Source organism: Lonchura striata, chromosome 27 (assembly GCF_050655825.1).
Source record: "Lonchura striata isolate lonStrDom1 chromosome 27, ASM5065582v1, whole genome shotgun sequence".
Lineage (NCBI taxonomy): Eukaryota > Metazoa > Chordata > Aves > Passeriformes > Estrildidae > Lonchura > Lonchura striata.
Window position 1 is genome coordinate 2,668,046 of NC_140729.1, and position 19,032 is coordinate 2,687,077.

The window sequence follows — 19,032 nt, forward strand, 5'->3', positions numbered from 1 at the left end:
CAGAGCCCTGGACAACACAGGTCACCCTCAGACCCCCCTCACCCCCTGGGGACGTGCAATGCCCAGGGTGGGTAAGTGCCCGATGCCCCAGAGCCCAGCTCCCGCCCGACAACATCCCCAGCACCCCATCCAAGGTTTTGGGGTGGGAAACTCCTGATACAGACTCCATGGTCCACTCTGTGTTCCCAGAGCTCTACATCCCCATTAGGGTGATGGCAGAGTTCAGAGAGCAGCCCCACAACCCACCCGTGGCTGTCCTGGGTCGTGTTCTGCAGCAAGAGGAGCCGTAAATAGCCCGGCCCGCGGAGGGGACGCGCCGGAGACGCTCTCCAGAGCCAGTGGAAAATCTGACAGCGCTTTCCACACTTGACTGGGTTCCAGCAAAGCACCGATAGCGCGGGGGGCCCTGGGGTTTCATGGAATCATGGAATGGTTTGGATGGGAAGGGAGCTTAGAGCTCATCCAGTCCCCTCCCCTTCCATAGGCAGGGACACCTTCCACTAGACCAGGTTGTTCCAGCCTGGCCTTGGAAACTTCCAGGGATGGGACAACCACAGCTGCTCTGGGCAAGCAGCTTCCCCCGTGCTGGGGACCACAGGGATGTTCACAAGAATTCAGCTGTGGAGCCACAGTGGCCACAGCCAGTGGGGAAGTGGCCGACCAGCCCAGCACCCCCAGAGTTTGTGCCAAGCCCTCTGCTCTGACAGAGGGAGGGCTTAGCACAAGCTCTGCAGTTGTTATTTCCCAAAAAACGCATGGTGAAGCAAAGAAAGTAAGTAAAAACACTTTTATTAGACAAATACTTAAACAAACTCAAGACAACAAGAACAAACATAGAAATATTTACATAGTGAAGGAATGGTGCTGGAAAAATGACTCCAGCTCATCTGTGTTGGATGGTAGAATTAAAAATTCCTGTATTTTAGTCCTATAAGATATTTCAAGAGGGATGTATAAATTTTAAAGGATTTAGCATGTTCTAAAGTCAACTTTAACACTAAAATGACCACAAAGCGTCAAATATTGGGGAAGAGGGAAGTGCGGCAGCACTTGCTGGGCACATGGCTGCAATGCTCACTAAAAAGGGGATGTTCCTGTTTAAACAAATCTAACTTATTTAAAACCAATAAAAAATGAGCTGTGTTCACCAGTAATGAACATTTTTGGAGTGGTTCACATTTGGTGAAGATTTCCTAGGCTGAGATGGTCTTTGGTGGGAGCTCTGGAGCGCTGCTGAAGGCTTGTTGTGGATCTGGAGTTTAAAATTTTCCTAAGGACTCAAAATATATCATCCTCAGAGGACTCCTCCAGGTACTGGACAGGTTTTTTGACACGGCCAGGCCTGGCACGAGGCTGAGGTGCAGGGCTTTCGTCACCAGAGTCAATGGTGAATGTGTCTTCCTCTATCTTGGATTTCTGGAGGGAAAGCAGGAAAGGAATCATGGATCTGAGCACCCAGAGGGAACACAATGTGCACCACAAGCCTGCTGTGCCATGTGGATGGTGGATGTTTGGGGTGGTGAGAGCAGACCAAGGATCTGGGGTGTCTGACCCTTATGGGGGAAAGATTCTTATCCCAGAGGGTGCTCAGGGACTGGTCACAGCCCCAGGAGCATTTGGACAACACTGTCAGACACAGGGTGGGATTGCTGGGGTGTCTTGTGCAGGGCTGGGAGTTGGACTCTATGATCCCTGTGGGCTACTTGCCGCTCAGAATATTCCATGATTCTATGACCCTTCTCTTCCTCACTCCCCACACCCAGGTAGAGGTTTGACCTCCACCAGCTTTTCTTGCTGGCAGAACCCACCCCCACGCTCTGCGGTTCCCTTGGTACTGGTGGCATTGCACAAACCTTTGATGCAACAGATTTGGCAGGCTTCGAGCCAAAATCTGAATCGGAATCTGAATTCAAAGAGCTTGGCTGCCTCTTCACTGCCTTCCTCCCCTTGGCGTTGTCACCCTCGCCGTGCAGGGGACCCTCCTTGGCCGCTGGCTTGGGTTTGGGTGCAGCCTTTTTCTTGGCCAGGACATCCATGATGGAGGGCTGGTTGTCTGGAACAGAACACGGCGTTAAACCCCTGTTCCACTCCTCTCCTGTTCCCAGTTTGGGAATTACTTCCAACAGAAACAGGCTCTGTGCTGCCACAGGGTCAGCACACAGGTTGTCTCCGTTTGAAGCTGGGTTTTCTAGAAAGATCCCTCTTCCACAGATGGTGAGGAATGAGGTTGTTTATCTGCTCAGTTCCACTACATTTAGAGGATCAAATTAAGGTGTCCCCAAAGCAATTTACAGGTTATTTCAGATTGAAAAGTCCTGATCTCACGAGGCTCCATAACCCATCTCAGACCTTCAAAATCCTGCACAGCGAGGAAGGAATTTCCCAAACACTCACTCATTCCTTCTTACCTATATTTTCACTTTTTAAAAGAGCATCTTGAAGCACAGCTTCCAGTTCAGCTTATTTCAGGCCATTTCTGAGTGATAACATGCTTTCTCAATTTAGGAGTGGAAGTAACACTATTTTCCTGCTGGGATCAACGCCGAGTTGATTCCATTTGGAATATACAAAACAGTGTCAAAGTCTGGGGTTTAAAAATCCCTGAGTCAGATGCTGGAGATGGACGAGATGGATCCAGAACTGAATAGATCAAACTATCCCCCCAAAAGCTTGCCTGCTCCAAAGCAGCTTTTTTACCAAAAAGACACGAAGGAGGACATTGACTGCAAGACACAAATTCCACTCGGATTATCCCTGCCAAGTATTACATAGCACTGTAGGAAGCATTCACTTTTCCTGTTCCCAAACTAAAATTCCCTCCCTCCAAGCATGTCCAACATGAACTAGAACACGATATGTTTGGAAACAGACCTCAAACATGACAACCAGAGAACCTCTGCCACAAACCTCAGATCTTTGCTGAAATGCAAACTCCAGTTGCCCAGACCCTGGAACACCGAGCGAAATCACTCGGGCTGTTTCCCACAGGAATTATAATTGTTCTCTAGAACTGATGTTGCTGAGCTGCCCTTACCCTTGGTGGCTCCAGCCTTCTTGGCTGCAGTGGTTTTTTTGGGCACGGCCTTGGTGCTCGGCACTGGGACGGACGGAGCTGCGGGAGCCTGGCTCACCTTGTCCTCAGGGACATCTTGGACTGGAACAGGATAAGAAAAGCAGAAAGTCAGCTTGAAACAGCCAAGTTATCCCCTCTGCTCTTCCCTGTGCACTGCTGAGGGATTATAGAGCAATCCACGTGGTTTAGAGGTCTCACACTCACCAGGAACAGCACTTGGCGCTGCCTTTTGCTTGGGAGCTTTTGCTGCGTTTTCAGTGGTTTCCCTGGAAAACAAAACCCCAAGTTTTTAATTCAGTTTATGAGGCACTAAATAGGGGAATTAAAAAAAAAAAAAATTGCTCCTAACTTCTGTGCAGCATAAAAGCACAACTAATTTCCAGTGATTATGGAAAAATACTCACTTGGGAGCAGGTTTGGGCTTGGGAGGAGCCTTTTTCTTAGAGTTTGTGTCAGATTCAGAGTTGCCCTCACTGTCACCCTGGAATTCAGTGTCCTCGTCTGAGCTGGAGTGATTCGAGTCCGAAATGACCATGGGCTTGACTCTGGCTGATGGAAGAACACAGACGTGTTATTTTACACATTTGGCAATATGCAGTTCTGTTTATTTTTCAATATTTTAGCTACAGTTATTAAAAAATAAAGATCTGAATAAAAACAAGCAGATACTGAGACTGCCAGGGAGAAGACTCCAAATGACAAGTGTGTTCTGTCATTTGGAGTCTTCCAACCTCACCCACAACACATTTAATGTGCCAAGACAGTTGTGTAATTAAACCAAATAGCCATATTTCTCTAGTTGCCCATTTATGCTTTTCCTTGAAAATGTGCACAAATGGTAGAAATATTTAATAGTTTCAGACAGTAAAATCAATAAGCCTTTTAAAGATTATTTCTAAATGTGATCTGAGGCTCTGGGAGGTCCCTGCATAGTCAGTTCCATTTACTCCTCCACAAGGAGGACCATCTTTCTCCTGCATCCATGTCCTCACTCACCTGCTGCCTGGCGAACCACTCGCTCTCTTTGAGGAGGTGCTTCAAAGTCAGACTCTGAATCAGATCCTGAGTCAGACCAAGGGTTTCGTTTCTTGGTTTTCTTTAATGGCTTGAAAGGCAGAGTGGCCTGTCTCTTAGCTCCTGAAAAATATTGGGAAGAAGAATGAACCAGCAAACTTCTATGTATGGTTCAGGCTCAGTAGTTCAAGCTCAGCTTAGAAATACACCGAATTCAGAGGATTCTGTCTCAAACAAAGAAAATAGGAATCTATCCTGCTTGACTGTTATCCAGGATCACTTTCTCACCTATTTTCCCAGAACTACTGATCCTAGGTAGGATCATCACCTTCAGGAAGAGGTCGGATAACCAAACTGACAACCCTTTCCCTCTTTTTCTTGGAGGGAATAACATAAAGCATTTACCTTGCTCAGTCTTCACCTTCTGTGCTATTCTCTTCTTCAGGCCTACAGATTCCTTCTCTCCGGATGTGTTTTCATCCTGATTCTCATCAAATTCATTTTTTTCACTCTGCAGATGCAAGCAGATACCAAACAGTGAGTCAGCTCACAGAGAAGAGGCACGTAGGGTAATGGAGGAGCTGCTTATTTTAGCCATGTAGAAATAGTGGTACAAGAAGCCTAAGTCTGTGAAATAAACTGTGTGTAGAATTGATTATAGATAGGATCTGTAAATTGCATGGGATCTGCCCCAAATCAGGTGACATAAAAGGTAAAATCCAACATGAACAAAAACAGGAATTCTGGCCCCATTCCTGAGCCTCTGGTCCTGCTGCCTCTGGGGGGGATGGGGATATAGGACTGGACAGGGTGGGATAAAAACAAATGTGAGAGTTATTTGGAAAAACTGTTGGGTGGAATCATGTGGAGGAAAAGAGTGACCTGTGTGGCTTCCAGGGTCAAAGAGGTGAAGGGGTGGGTTATATCTCTCTGTTGGAAATGGCTGAATGACACAATTTCAACTAGTCCTATAAAAAGAGTTCAATAATTTTATCTCCTTGATACAGAGAACAATGATGGCACTAAGTGGGTGAAAGCATTGCTGGATATGTAAAGGCTGTTCTGGAGAAGGGAATGTTCTGGCTGTGCCTCCTGCCTGCTAGAGGGTTTATCAAATTCCCAAGACACCTGGAACAACCTTACTTGTATCTGCCCCCCTTTCTCAGCTACCAGCCCATCCCTGGCAGTGCAATGTGCCAAAAATTTCCCTCTAAGCCACCTCCTGGTATGCAAGTCTGTTCTCCTTCAGACTGAGAAACCCCCATTCCCAGTGTTTCCCAAATCCTGAGGTCCTGTCCCTCTCCCTGAACAACTGCTTCAACAGGACAAGTCCAGCTAACAAGGACTCACATTTTTTAGGACTGTATTGAAGAGGATGGTAAAGGAAGATCGAGCATTTGGAACGCTCATTTTTACCTTCACTTTCTTTTTAGTTTTCTTCTCTGCCTCTGCCTTCATTTCAGCAGTGATCCGAGGAACAACCCTGATGCCATGAGGGGATGGCATTACTTCTGCCAGCTGGGTCTTCTTCACCTTTGCTTTCCCTCCTTTCACCTTCAAAGGTTTGCCAACAATCCCTGCACTCTCATCCTGTGCTTGCTTGGCCTCCACTACCTGCAGAGGGGAGCAAAATATAACACAAAAAAGTCAATAAAGGGCTGGTGGATAAGATGAGGGAGTTGATTTTCTGCACTGAGCATTGACATACATCAAGTTCTTCAATGAAGGCAGCAAGGTCTTCCTTCCACAGGTCAGAGGGACTCTTGCGCTTAAGGTTTTCCAGCTCCTTTTCCTAAAGGGAATCACAGATAAACATTTCAATCCACCAGCCAAAAATAAGCTGCATAAGACATAATATATTAGAAATATAATGGTTTTATAAGGAAAGGAATGCACATACTTTGTTATCCCTCTGCTTGCAGAGCTCATCTTTCTTCTCCTTGGTCAGGTACCACAGCGGCATGTTCAGCAGGTAGTTGAAGTCTGGGCCAGAGGCTGAAGATGATTCTTTGTCACTCTCTTCCTCCTCCTCCTCCTCTTCATCCTAAATGTGGATTTGAAACAAATGTAGTCAACAAAAACCCTGACACACGTGTAGGGCTACTGATCAAACATGGAAGCTCTTGAATCCTGCTAAGTGAAAAGCAACTTTAGCTTCTCTGCGGATTACGAAGCCTCAGAGCTTGGGGCCAGTTTGGGCATATTCAGAGCATGACTGAGGCATTACCTTGCTTTGAGCCTCCTTCCAAGCCTTCACCGGATCAGACTCGTACCCTCTCTGGATAAGAACTTGAATCAGCTCTTTCTTGGGTTTGTTTTCTGCAAACAGACATTTCAGGATTGTCACTCAGTGCCCACTACCAGTTGCTGTTAGCTCCTACAGAGCTCGAGACCAGCCTTTCCACATCACAGCTGGGACATGTGGAAGAGCTTGAACAACACCTAAAAACTCCTATTTAGCAGGAGATTTGTCAGGGAAGCACTGCTCCTGTACCAGCCAAAACAATGTTAATATTTTTCTTTGTTTCCATACATGCATTTCCCCTGTTTTAAGTAGTTTTTGAACTTGGGGAAAAAAGGTATGATGGTATAAAACAGGTTTCATCATGACAGGCAGGTGGAGAAAGAAACCCTTGATAGCTTGGTATAGCTTGCACCTCATTAGACATCACCCGGGAAATTTATGCTCTAAGTGCTCAACCACTGGAAATGCTTCAGCTGGAATTTGCTCCTTTTTAAGGTATCAGAAGCCATCAACCATGAGGCACAAATACAAATGAAACCAGCTCTGGCAGCCTTGGAACTACTTATTACAAAAACCCAAGAAAATGCATTTCAGGGGAATTATTTCTCTTCCTGAGTTCACTCAGACAGACTCGAGCTGCTGGGATTACTGGGCTGCCTTCAGACACAAACCACAAAGCATCTTATGACACGTTGTCTGGCCGCATCCTCCGTGAAGGCAGCGGAACACAGGCTGGCTTTTACACCGAGGGGGAAAAGTTGATTGAAAAATGTGAATGTTGGAAACAAAGATCTGCTTCTTTTTCTAGCTCATGATTCTCAGATGCTGCTGCTTCAGTATCATCTAAGTTTGAAACCCCAGTCCACGCAGAACGTGATTTGAAATATTTTTGCAGAGGTTCACAAAGATAATGGAGAGAGACAGATCCTTAAGAATGCATTTAACAGCAAACACTACCCCTTTCTAAACCCACAAATAATTAACTCCTACTCCTACCAAGTCAGAAATAAATGGGAATTATTGCTAAACTATTAAAAAAATTCTCTCAAAAATTCTCAAACATAGAGCAGGAAAGCTGCATAAGTATCCCCTTGTCATTATTATGTGTATAATACACAGACCAAGGATACTCTGTGAAGCATTTTCCTCTTAGATGTCACAAGAACAGAGATAAGTGCTGGTGCGGTTTGTAAAAACCAGCCTGGGGCTGAGGGGGTGATGACAGAGCTCAAGAGATCACCCAGTTCTCCCACTTACAATCCCAGTCACCAAGAACAACATACCGATCACAATTTTGCCATCTATTTTCTCCAGGATGAAGCGAGCCTGGTTGCTCAGCTTTGCAGATTCAGCACCCAGCATCCCAATTAGCCATTCCTTCCTCAAACTGTAATATCGGAGACGGAGTTCAAAGAACTCCTTAAGAATATCCTGGGGAGAGTCGTATTTCTTGAGAAAACCGACATGGTCAAAAAGAACCTGGAGGAAAATGAAAGAACACGGGTGTTATGATGATAAAACTGATTCCAAACCTACTGAAAAGTTCCCTATAACACAAGTGTGATGGTACCACTGAATCATTAACCAACAAATTATGGAATCTCGGTGTTGTTCTAGAAACTACTTCAGTTCGTGAGCACAGCAGCAGAGACAATTCTAGAATTTCACCGTTCTTGAATATGCACAGTAGAGTTAAGGTTACTTGAATCTTCGAGCTTTGTGCAGGACAAACATCTCGCATCAAAGCTTCACACATTGTCAGGAACCAGACGTTCAGTGCCCCTGCTGCTGGCTCAAAGAGCTCTGCAAACTGTGATTTCAGAGCATTTTGCCTCCTTCAGGCAAACCATCCACTCCGGACCCACTCCTAAGCCAGGCTCTTGACCTTTGAAAGCTGATTTAAAACCAGTAACAGCAGAAAAATCAAAGTGAATAGGTTACTGCCAAAGAGGATTTTTGTTTCACGCAACGACTGCAGCTGTCCACGGAGTCTGAGTTAAACCAAGAAATTCCTTCAGCAAAATCTGTCACGTACCATGGAGTTGCATGTTAAACTTGTTTGGAGTTTGAAGACCTTATGCAGCCCCACAGCTTCGGCTTCTGCGAGTTTATCTTCAGTCATCTTCACCACAAACCTCACTGTGGTGTCTGTGTGATATTCTTTGTAGTCTGTGATTAGAGGGGGGGTCTTCTCAGTCCCGTTCAACATTGGCTCCAGAACCTGCTCTTTATATGTCTGAGGAAAGAAACAAAATCAGATCCAAAACCCACTACTCACTTTTTGCTCTAAAGAATAAACTATACATTCCCAGAGCAGATTCCCTGTTTATTACCTGTGTCCATGTTCTAACAGGCAGCTCAGTGATCTCGATGGTTGTAGAATCAAGGATGGAGACTTCACCACTTATCACATACTGATTAGGCCCCAGCTCATCTATGGTGCCTTTGAAATTCCTGTAACTGGGAAGCTGAGGAGAAAAACCACAGATTCAGCTTTGTGTTGGATGCCTCTTTTAGTAAGCATGCCCATAAAATGCTAAATATGAGCTCAATAAACTAACAAGCAAGACATTTGTTTTTTAATTATATTATTTACCATTGGCAGTGGCTCTTCTCCATCCATCAGCCGACGGATATTGTTAACAACTTCCCTGATATCAAAGTTGGGGATTTTACAGGCCCAGCCAGTACCAATCCCTTCAGCCCCATTGACCAGCACCATTGGAATGATGGGCATGTACCACTCTGGCTCCACACGCTGGTTGTCATCATAGAGGAACCTCAGGATGTTGTCATCCATTGGTGGGAACACCAGGCGTGCCAGAGGACTAGAATAGAGAAGGGAATTTAAGTCCAAATTCTTGCTACAGAACAGGACCTCCATGCAAAAAGACACCTCCTTAATTTTTATTATTCCACCCAAATTTCTCCCTTTGGTTCTGCTTCCATTTCCATATTCTCTGTGCTGATAGCTATGTTTCCATAATGGAATCTAGCACTGAACCTCACTTCAATTTTTGCTACTCTGGGTATGCAAGTATAGCCCGAAGTTTTAAAGGGAAAAATCTAATTTTTCATTCTAATTGCTGCAAAATTGAGTCCTTTAGGACAGTAAGAACTTCAGAATGCTGACCTGAGCATGGTGAAGATGTATCGAGGGCTGGCAGAGTCTTTCCCTCCATGCAGCCTTGTGCCAAACTGACCGATAGGCTGGAGCAAGTTGAGGTTGTTGCTGCCCACGAAGTTCTGAGCCAAGTTAATGATGGTCATCATCAGTGCAGCCTGCAATAAAGGAGGTGCAAAAACCATGCAGAATGGTTCAAGGGATGGACAAAGTAAGGCAACATTCACACCAAGAACTTCACTGATACAGAGGATGATGAAAAACTGGAGGAAACTCAAGGAAAATGCATCCCAAGACCATCTGAAATGTTCTAATGACCCATGTCTCTGTCTATTGCTGTCTACCTGCTCTGAAACCTCCAGTGAAAGATTCTGTCAGTCTCCACAGAGAACCTTGTAGTAGTGCTTAAATTTTCCTGACCTAGACAGAAAGGTTATTAACATCTGCCTAAGTCCATCACAAATTAAGTAGGGTTTTCTTGTTCCACTTTTTGAATGAACTATGCTCGCATGAAGTCCAGATAGGCAGAATGACCAATGTCAGATTAAATTAATACTGAAGAATTAATTGTGGAAACAGCTAAACAGCAACTTCCCTTTGGTGTACACACTCAAACATCTAATTCTGATTTAGAGGCATCGTAACTCACACCAACAGAAGGGCTTTTTGCCTTTCCTTTAAAGTGCTTTGCACACCCCGGCAGGTTCTTACCTCACCATGGTGGTATGAAGACATCTCAGCAACAGAACCAGCCAACTGAGCAACCTTCACCTCCCGCTTATCGTTTCGTTTGAAACAGGTGAACAAAACCTTCCTCTGACCTGGCTTCAAACCTGTATGAAAAAAGAAAAGACCTCGTGGTTAGAACATATGATGTGATGCACTTGGTTTCTGCTCTCTAGAGATGCAAAAACTACTTAAAGATTCTGTACCAGCTGAGGAAGGTACTGGCAATAGTATACTACAAAATGGACAAGACATTTCATCCAAAGATGAAAAAATCTTAGCAGAAAACAAACTTCAGGATATTGACCCTGAGACCTCAGCAGGCTTCCTGGCTCTGATGTGACATCAAACACCCATTTCCTCAGTTCTGGGGATACACCATGCAGAATCACGACTTAGAAATCACTTACCATCAACCAGTGATGGGATTGATCTCTCATTATCTGAGTTTGAGAACAGCACTAACTCCTTGTTGATGAAGTCATTGTATGTCAGGTAATCAGTGTTTTTCCCATACAGGTATTCCTAAGAAAAACAGAGAAGATTGCCTTAATTTTAGCAGGGCCTAATCAGTTTCTTGGCAAGTTTCACTGAAATGGGAACTCCTTGTAAGACTAGCTAAATACAGTTCAAGTGATGACACCCTTTGCATGGCAAAGGGAAACACTTCCCAGGTTGCATTATTTCCTCCATTCTGGGAAAAATAAAGACTTCATTTGCCTCTGCTTGAGTTATTATTTTCCTATTGATACAGTAACTTGAAAGATGAGAGTTAAAAATGAAGTTGACAGTTGGATAATTGACAATGAGGCTATACTGATGAGAGAAGAAGCTGCTCTGCAAAATCCTGACACATTTTCAACATCCTATAATCCAGACCTGACTCATTGACTGAGCTGTGTGCAGCTCTGGCGTGCTGGATTGAAGCTGAGAACAGCCCCAGGCAGAGACTGGAAACCAGTTTCCTTATAAACATAAACCTTTTACCTCTGGTAGACCGTGCAGCTTCCGTTGTCTTCTATCCTCCATGAAATTAGTCAGCCACTCCTTTCGCTCTTCTATCTTCTTCTTGCTAAAGGCCTGGATGTTACAAAATGAAAAGTAACTCAATTCCAGAACATTCTGTGGTTGTGCACTATTGGATCACTTGAGAAAAAGGAAGAGCTTACACAGGAGAACATGTTAACAGGCTGATTTAAGAGCCCAAGAAATGCAATAAAAGTGTTCTGTGGCTAAACATATTAAGAGCATAATTTCCACCACTCTGCAGAAGACAGAGTAGTTAGGTTTAAATTTATAGATTTTTAATATAATAACACAAGACTAAAGCAGATTTGAGGGGAAATTAATATTTTGTGGAAAAACTTGATTTTTTAGCATTGCCTAACAATTCTGAATATTTAAGAATCAAGGACCAGCTAAGGTGAAGTTCACAGAAACAAGAACTATTTTAATCCACCGCTTTGCACTGCGGGAGGAGGGGGAGATCTAACTCTGAGAAAACTGCAGCAGAATACACAGAAAAATGTTGAAGGAATATTTACTATTGTGTCTGAAAATGTCAATTGGTTTGTAGTGATTAGTTTGTTCCAAGCTATATTTAAAGCCCATCACTAAAAGGGTACTCTTGCCCTGAGGTCGAAGGGCAGATTCGCCGCTCCTTGTTCAACTAAACCTGTAGCCTTGGTAACACAGAGATTGTCTCCAGCCCAAAGGCCTACAAGAGCATTTTAAGAGAAAACACAGAGCACTCTACAAGGTGAAATACCAAAGGTAGCAAGTCAGCAATTAAATCAAGTGTAAGTTACCAGGGTGATCGCAGCGTCATCTTCAGGCCCAGAATATTTGAAGCTAATTCGGTGTTTTGCCATATCTGCAAAGTATTCTTTGGCCTCCTTTGATGTGCTGGTACCCAAACCTGCAGGGACAGGAGAGTTAATCCTGATGACTTTTAGCCTAAATTAAGTTCCAATTCAAAGAAATATTTTGCTATGCCCAGTTTTTGAGATGCACCATATGAACATACAGTGTGAAGATGACTTCCTGAAAACTTAAGTTACTTCAAAACAAGATGTATCATGAAAGTAATAAAAATTACAATTAAGTGAGCAGTGGCATGTAGTAGTTTTGGATTTTGTCTGCAATTCCTGTAGATACCTGAAATCTATTTGGAATATCATAGGAGGAAAGAGACTTGGAGGACACCCAGTCCAAATCCTTTCTGCAAAGCAGGATTGGCTGCATCAAATCATCAATGCTCTCACTTGGATCACTTTCACCATATTAAGTTTTTACAAACCTTTGTAGTACTTGATTTTCCACGAGTTGTAGTTCTGTGTACTGGCTTTCCATTCTTCAAACTCAGGAATGCTATAGAATGCAATTTCTTCTTTATTTTTAGAGGCCTGTAATGGACAAACATTTTAACTGTGAAATGAAAGGCATTTTTGGGCAATGGATCCTCAGTCATTCACTTAATCCACCCGTAGCCCTCACCTTTATGATGGGAGTAATGAATTCCTCCAAAAAATTGTGTCTTAGAAGAGATGGCCAATTGTGATGGATGAAGTTAATCAGCAAACCTTTGATGTGTGATCCATCCTGATCCTGAATTATAAAAGAAAAAAACAAACCATATTTTATCATGGAATGATGGAAATAACATTTTTTGGCTTAATAGTAAATGAATTTGTAATTCCAGCTAACCGACCCTATTAACTTTCACCTCTGAAAAGGTGGCCATGTGTTAATTGCTGAAAATGAAGAGAAACAAAAAAGGTAGATTCTTGGTGAAAAGAAGTGTCGAGGACTGGTCAAGGATTTTGAATCAGCAGAATGGAGAAACAGTGTTTAGCTATTTGATGTAACTCACCATTTTACTATTTTATGGCTGAAAAGACATTATGACCCACAAAAATGTAAAATGGGAAAAAGAAACACAGAGAATTTGGTACAACAATAGCAGCAGTTAGAGAAATATTTTCTTCCTATCTCTTTATTTAAGTGCTAATTGTTATCCTCTCCCAACCTTGAATTTTAATGAACCTCACCTGATCTGTCATGATCATAATCTTTCCATAGCGAAGACTTTTTAAAGAGTCTTGATCTTCATATTTCTTTTGATATTGCAAACCCACAATCTTGATGATGTTGTTGATTTCAGCATTTTCCATAATCTGAAAGAGATCACACAGAATAAAAACCTGTCCTTCAGACTCAAAATGTAGCTCAAGAAAGTATAAAGTTATCCATAAGCGAATCATTGGCTGAGTTATGTCCCGCTGGGTTTTTTTTTTTTTGCTGTTTAGAAACTTGTAATTTCTAATGGTTAAATTACTCTAGATAATTCCAAGCATTTCCCAACCACAACACAAACATTATCCCCTCAGGCAAATCACTGAACAGGACTTAATCAATATTCCTACTTAACCAGTGAGGCAGGCTCAAGGTGAGGGAAGACTCAGGTGTTTAAGGCACTGCTCCTTGGAGTTCCAGTGCTCCAGGTGCAGCTGCACCAACTCATTGCACAAATCACACCACACCTTCCAACACGTAACTGCAACCATTTTCTAACCAACCTGCTTATGAGAAGCTTCCCTGACATTGAGGATTTTCCCACGGAGAGGAAATACTCCATATTTGTCTCTACCAACCACTCCCAGACCAGAGACAGCCAGAGTTTTGGCTGAGTCTCCCTCAGTCAGGATCAACGTACAATCTAAAGAATTCTTACTGCCTAAAAAAGAAGAAAATCGAGTCAGTTTTCTACTTAAGAAATTAAATCCAAGGCTGCACATTCACGACTGAACAAGTATAAATAATCTTTTAACACAGTTTTTTGGCACTGCACACGGTAAATGGGGATAATCATAGTAAATGGGACTGCAAAATGAGAGTAAAACTATAATGACAGGTTTTCTCTTCTCGCTTTTCCTTAGGAGACAAATCTTTTGTTTAACTAACAAGTTTTAACTGTTTTTCAATGAACTGGTTACAAAGGATATCAAACACTTACCAGCATCATTGGCATCATCCAGTTTAGGAACACCCTTAATCTTGGAGTGTTTCACAGCTGAACATTTCTTATTCAGCTGGTTCTGAGCTTTAAATTTTACCCAATTTAGGATACTTTCAACAATGCCACAGCCAACTGCCTGCAATACAAAACCCAATCCAAAGTTGTGGGAAAAGCCTCAACAATGACAGAAACTTTTGTTACATATTTTTTTACAGACATCTTGACTGTCCATGTACATCAGGACTTACACCCTTAATGAATTTTTCACTCAGTTTACAGGTAGAGCCAAAGTTCTTTGACTGCAGAGTCATGTTCTCCTTAGTCTGTGAGTCAAAGGTTGGATTTTCAATCAAGGCATTCACAAAAATCCACATGTGGTTCTTCACCTGTAGTTAAATACAACAAGGATCACACACTGTACAGGCTCAGCTCACCTGTCAATCACACAGGGAGGGAACACTTGGCATTGTAGGATTTGGAATTTTTGTAGATATTCTGTTAATTTTGAACAGCTAATGAACACTCATGAACAGTGTTAGATGACTTGGGATGTCAAGGAATTGGCATCTCTCCACCTGAAGAGGTGTTATCTAAGATACTGAGGTTTAGTGCATCTAGACCAACTTACAGGGACTACAAAACACATTGCTTAAGCAAAGGGAAGTTAATTGGCTTAAACTGGACAATATGAGACTTCTGTAATTAGTAATCTTATATATATTGTCTGCACAATGAAAAAGTGTTATTAGTTAATGCACCTATGTATTAAGCTGAAGTTACAATTTGCAGTAATACTCAAGTTGTGTTTCCCGCCTGGAAAATTCTGACATTGTACCTGGAAAGGCTTCACTCCAACTCCATTTTTATTCTTCTTTTTCACAACATCAATGAGTTTGGTCACAAGCTGGTCAGCCACATAATCGACGTGTCTGCCACCCTGAGGAGAATGGGACAAGGACCTGGGACTAAGGCCACTAAAACCCTCAAAACCATAAATATCTATTTAAAACTTTAAGCACATTCTTTGCAACATTAAAGCATTTTTCACTAACGTAAGTACACTTGCAAATAACCAAGAATATTAATGTTGAATATGGCACTAGCTTGACTAAACACACTAAGGAGTTACCTTTGTGGTGGCAATGCTGTTAACAAAGCTGACTTGCTGGAAGCCTTTTTCACTCAAAGTCAAGCACACTTCCCATCGGGAATTGACTTCCTCATGGATAACTTTAAGTGCATTCCCAGTTTCATCGACCTTATCCTTCAGATAGAGGTCCACATAGCTGCGGAATCCTTTCACCTGCACGCAGATGAGAGCAGACAACTGGTTGATAATAGCTCCTATAAATACTTAATTCACATTCTCCTGCAAAAAATCTCTCTTGCATGTGTTCCTTTGCTCTGTGTGATGAGAGCCTCAAAAGAATCACACTGGTTAACTGGCACAAAAAAAAACCCCAGATATTTGTGTTTCTTTTCAATGTTCACTTACAGGAAGCCTCTGTCCATTCAGGAAAACTTTGACATCCTTTGTGGATCCAGCAATATCATAGGCTCTTCGAGACATCAGTGCTACAATGTCCTTATCCAGAACAGTCATTTTGAATTTGGACAGATCAGGTTGGAAAGTGACACAGGTGTAATCATCTCCATCAAAGTATTTCAGCTTCATTTCTCCAGCCTTTCCCATGTTGTCTGTCCACGTCTGAGGAAAGGAACTTTGGTGACTTTCAAGTCAAACACACACATAACTACCTTAGTCTTTAAAAGCAGTAAGATGGTTTATGTGGTTTAGATATCTTTGAATTAAACAAAAACTCTGGTTAAAAACCAGATTCTGATGCTGTCTGCTAATTTCTTTATTCCTTTGAATTACATTTTGTGGGTCAAATTTACTCTAATCACACTGAACTAGTTTTGAAACAAAACCTTAGGATCTCATTTGAAAACCTCAGTTATAAACTCCCTGGAAAGAAAAGTGCTCCTACCTGCTTGAACAACTTCTTGTATTCACGACATCCAGTTTCCACAGTAAATTTTTTGCTGAATATGTTGCACAGTTTGGCTCCATAACCATTTCTCCCCCCTGGAATTAGAAGGAACACAGACTTGTGTTATTCTCTTTGTCCAAAACCATCTAAGAGAATCCAAGACTAACTGGAGTTTGTCAATGTCCACCCAATTCTAAGACAACTGTCAAGAAGCAACAATATTCTACAAGCTCAGTATGCAACTACAAACTTTGATTTAATTAGGGTTTAAGAGAATATTCAAAGACCATTTTCCCTGTTCCCATGTTTGCACTGTTGTTATGTTAAACAGAGCACATAGACTTCTCTGATTCAGAACATCATTTTCATAGAATCATAGAATAATTTGGTTTGGAAGGAACCTTAAAGCCCATCCAGTCCCACTATTTGCTGTAGGCAGGGCACATTCCACTAGCCCACGTTGCTTCAAGCCCTGTCCAACATGGCCTTGGACACTTCCAGGAGTGGGGCAGCCACAGCTTCTCTGTGCCAGAACCACACCACCCTCACAGAGAGGAATGTCTTCTGTATATCTCATCTAAATTTCCCCTTGTTCAGTTTTCAGACTGCATTAAGGACTCCCTTCCTGCCCTTTCTAGTTCAGGTCACACACTTAGAGCTGCTCAGAGGTATTAGTGCATACCAGAGCCTTCCTCACCTGTGACTTTCTTCTCATTGTCATCATAGTTGCTGGATGTCAGCAGCTGTCCAAAGATCATAGCAGGCACATAGACCTTCTCCACTTTGTGTTCAACAACTGGGATACCTTTCCCGTTGTTCCACACACTGATTGTGTTATTCTCCCTGGGGAGGGAAAGAAAAGTCTGTTTTTAAGGCTGCAAATGGCTGAGCTGTGAAAGAAGTCACCAAAAGGCTCTTTGGAAAAGGCACCATTTCACCAAGAACAAATGTGTGCTCAGCAAGTGCAGCAGCTGCCAGCAGAGGGGGGACAGGCAACACAGAAATGCCCAGATCTGCACATGCCGGCTCTGAAATGGACCCACACACAAAACCCCCCTGTCTGTGCTCAATCAGGGTGAAAAGAGAGAGGAAGAGGTGGAAAACCACAGCAACGAAAGAGCAGCCATTTCCCCAGTCAGGCCTCTGTAAGAGACCAGGGGAATAAGCACAGAGAAAGGCTTTCCACAATTGGTGAATTAAATTTGGGCTATCTCAGATCAGCCCCACAGCCCTGCAGTGCCACCTCAGCTTTGCTGAAGGCAACCAACAACAATGAAACCAAACTTACACATCAATTGTGACTTTAATGCATGACATGTTTTTATCCCTCTGCTTGTTGTCTGCAGCATTCACTAGGAAGGAAAGAGAATATTGTTTTTTTATTACATTCTCAATCAAGGGAAAATGATGAATTATGAAGTGTTCCAGTAGAATGAACACAAAAAGTCACTACAGTGTTGCTAATAATCATCTCAGCATGAAAATATTTTGCAAATTACAAAGAGGAGTACAAGTTATCATGGAATTATGAAGGTTGGAAATGACCTCTGAATTCCTTCAGTGCAACCATTGACATAAAAAGGAGAATTTTGGGCAGGTTTATAATTAGATTTTTGAAATTTTTCTTTGTTTCAAATGAATGGCTTGCTATTAAGCAGTGCTAATAAGTTCTTGCTAATTTATATCCGTTAATAACCCGTCACTCACTGACTCAATGGATGTCATCTTACCCAGAATCTCATCAAAGATTTTGTACAAGCCAGGCACAAAGGTCACATCTCTGCAGTTGAGGCCAACGCCTTCATCAAAAACCCACATTTGCTGGGAAAAAAAGAAGGAATCTGTAAGTGCCCAGATACAACCCCTCTTCTGTGCGCATCAGTTTGTAAAGCAGTTGTTTTGTGATTGATAAGCAGATGTTTTGTGCTTTGTAAACAGCTGCTAAGAGCTCCCCGCCTGCCCTGAGGTGCTCGGGGGGCTCAGCCCCGCTGCCCCCTGCTCCCACCTGGGTGACGAGCTCCACGGAGCCGATGTAGGTGTCTGGCCTGAGCAGGATGTGCTCCAGCTGCGTCTTCTTCTGGTAGATGTGCTCCACCGTGAGCTTCTTGGGGCCATCGGCCTTGCCCACGGGGATGTTCTCGTTCGCGGGCTGTGGGGGAGAGGCAGCGGCGGTGAGGGGGCGAACAGGGGCAACGCATGGGGCCAGGCCGGGGCGGGGAAGAGCATCGGAATCACGCAGGAGCGGGAGGGCTGGGAAAAGAGCCGAGAGAGGGGCCTGCGGATACCCTGAAGGAGCCCAAGGAGGGGGCTGAGAAGGACCCGGGGAAACGCTGAGGGGGGATAGGGCGAACTTGCGGGTGCCCGGCGGGGCTGAGTGGGGCTCGAGGGGACGGTATGGAGGCGGATCACAAAGCTCCGCAGGGTCGGGGGCAGCGGTGGTGGCAGGACGCACCCGGAGAGGTGACGAGGGCTGCGAGAGCTCCATGACGGCGGCGGCGGCGGCGGCCAGAGCGGCTGAGGCGGTGATGGCGGCGCCAACGACCCTTCAAACCTCCGCTCGTCCCGCCGAAACGCGCGGCCAATCCCCGCTCGCGGCCCCCGGCGCTCTGCCAATCGCAGTGCGGGGACGGGCACACGGCTGGAACTCTGCCCGCCCTCTGACCTATCAGAGGCCGCACCGCGCGTTCAAACCGGCCAGTCGGAAGGGAGAGCGATGAGATGGACAGCAGGATGGACCAATAGAGAAGCGGCAGGGAGGGTGCCGGAGGTGCCCGTTTGCCGTTGGTGGTGGGACATACTGGGATACACTGGGACACACTGGGACACACTGGGAACCCC

The 19,032-nt window shown here is 43.9% G+C and overlaps 1 protein-coding gene across 1 annotated transcript; it reads right to left on the reverse strand.

Annotated features, from left to right (window-relative positions):
* Positions 1–772: 772 nt before the first annotated feature.
* TOP2A (DNA topoisomerase II alpha) lies at positions 773–18,749 on the reverse strand. The gene is made up of 35 exons (XM_021532954.4): positions 18,647–18,749; positions 18,200–18,343; positions 17,925–18,015; positions 17,483–17,546; positions 16,892–17,037; positions 16,192–16,289; positions 15,696–15,908; positions 15,330–15,503; positions 15,036–15,137; positions 14,449–14,586; positions 14,198–14,336; positions 13,761–13,918; positions 13,233–13,358; positions 12,679–12,789; positions 12,482–12,587; positions 11,991–12,100; positions 11,170–11,262; positions 10,593–10,707; positions 10,168–10,289; positions 9,466–9,614; positions 8,929–9,160; positions 8,666–8,800; positions 8,368–8,568; positions 7,616–7,811; positions 6,315–6,406; positions 5,988–6,131; positions 5,796–5,879; positions 5,504–5,701; positions 4,493–4,598; positions 4,070–4,210; positions 3,478–3,622; positions 3,278–3,339; positions 3,035–3,154; positions 1,854–2,053; positions 773–1,416 (listed from the first exon to the last, which is right to left on the reverse strand). Exons 1-35 carry the CDS (start codon positions 18,677–18,679, stop codon positions 1,279–1,281), a joined length of 4,626 nt encoding a protein of 1,541 aa, XP_021388629.3. The 5' UTR covers positions 18,680–18,749; the 3' UTR covers positions 773–1,278.
* Positions 18,750–19,032: the final 283 nt, after the last annotated feature.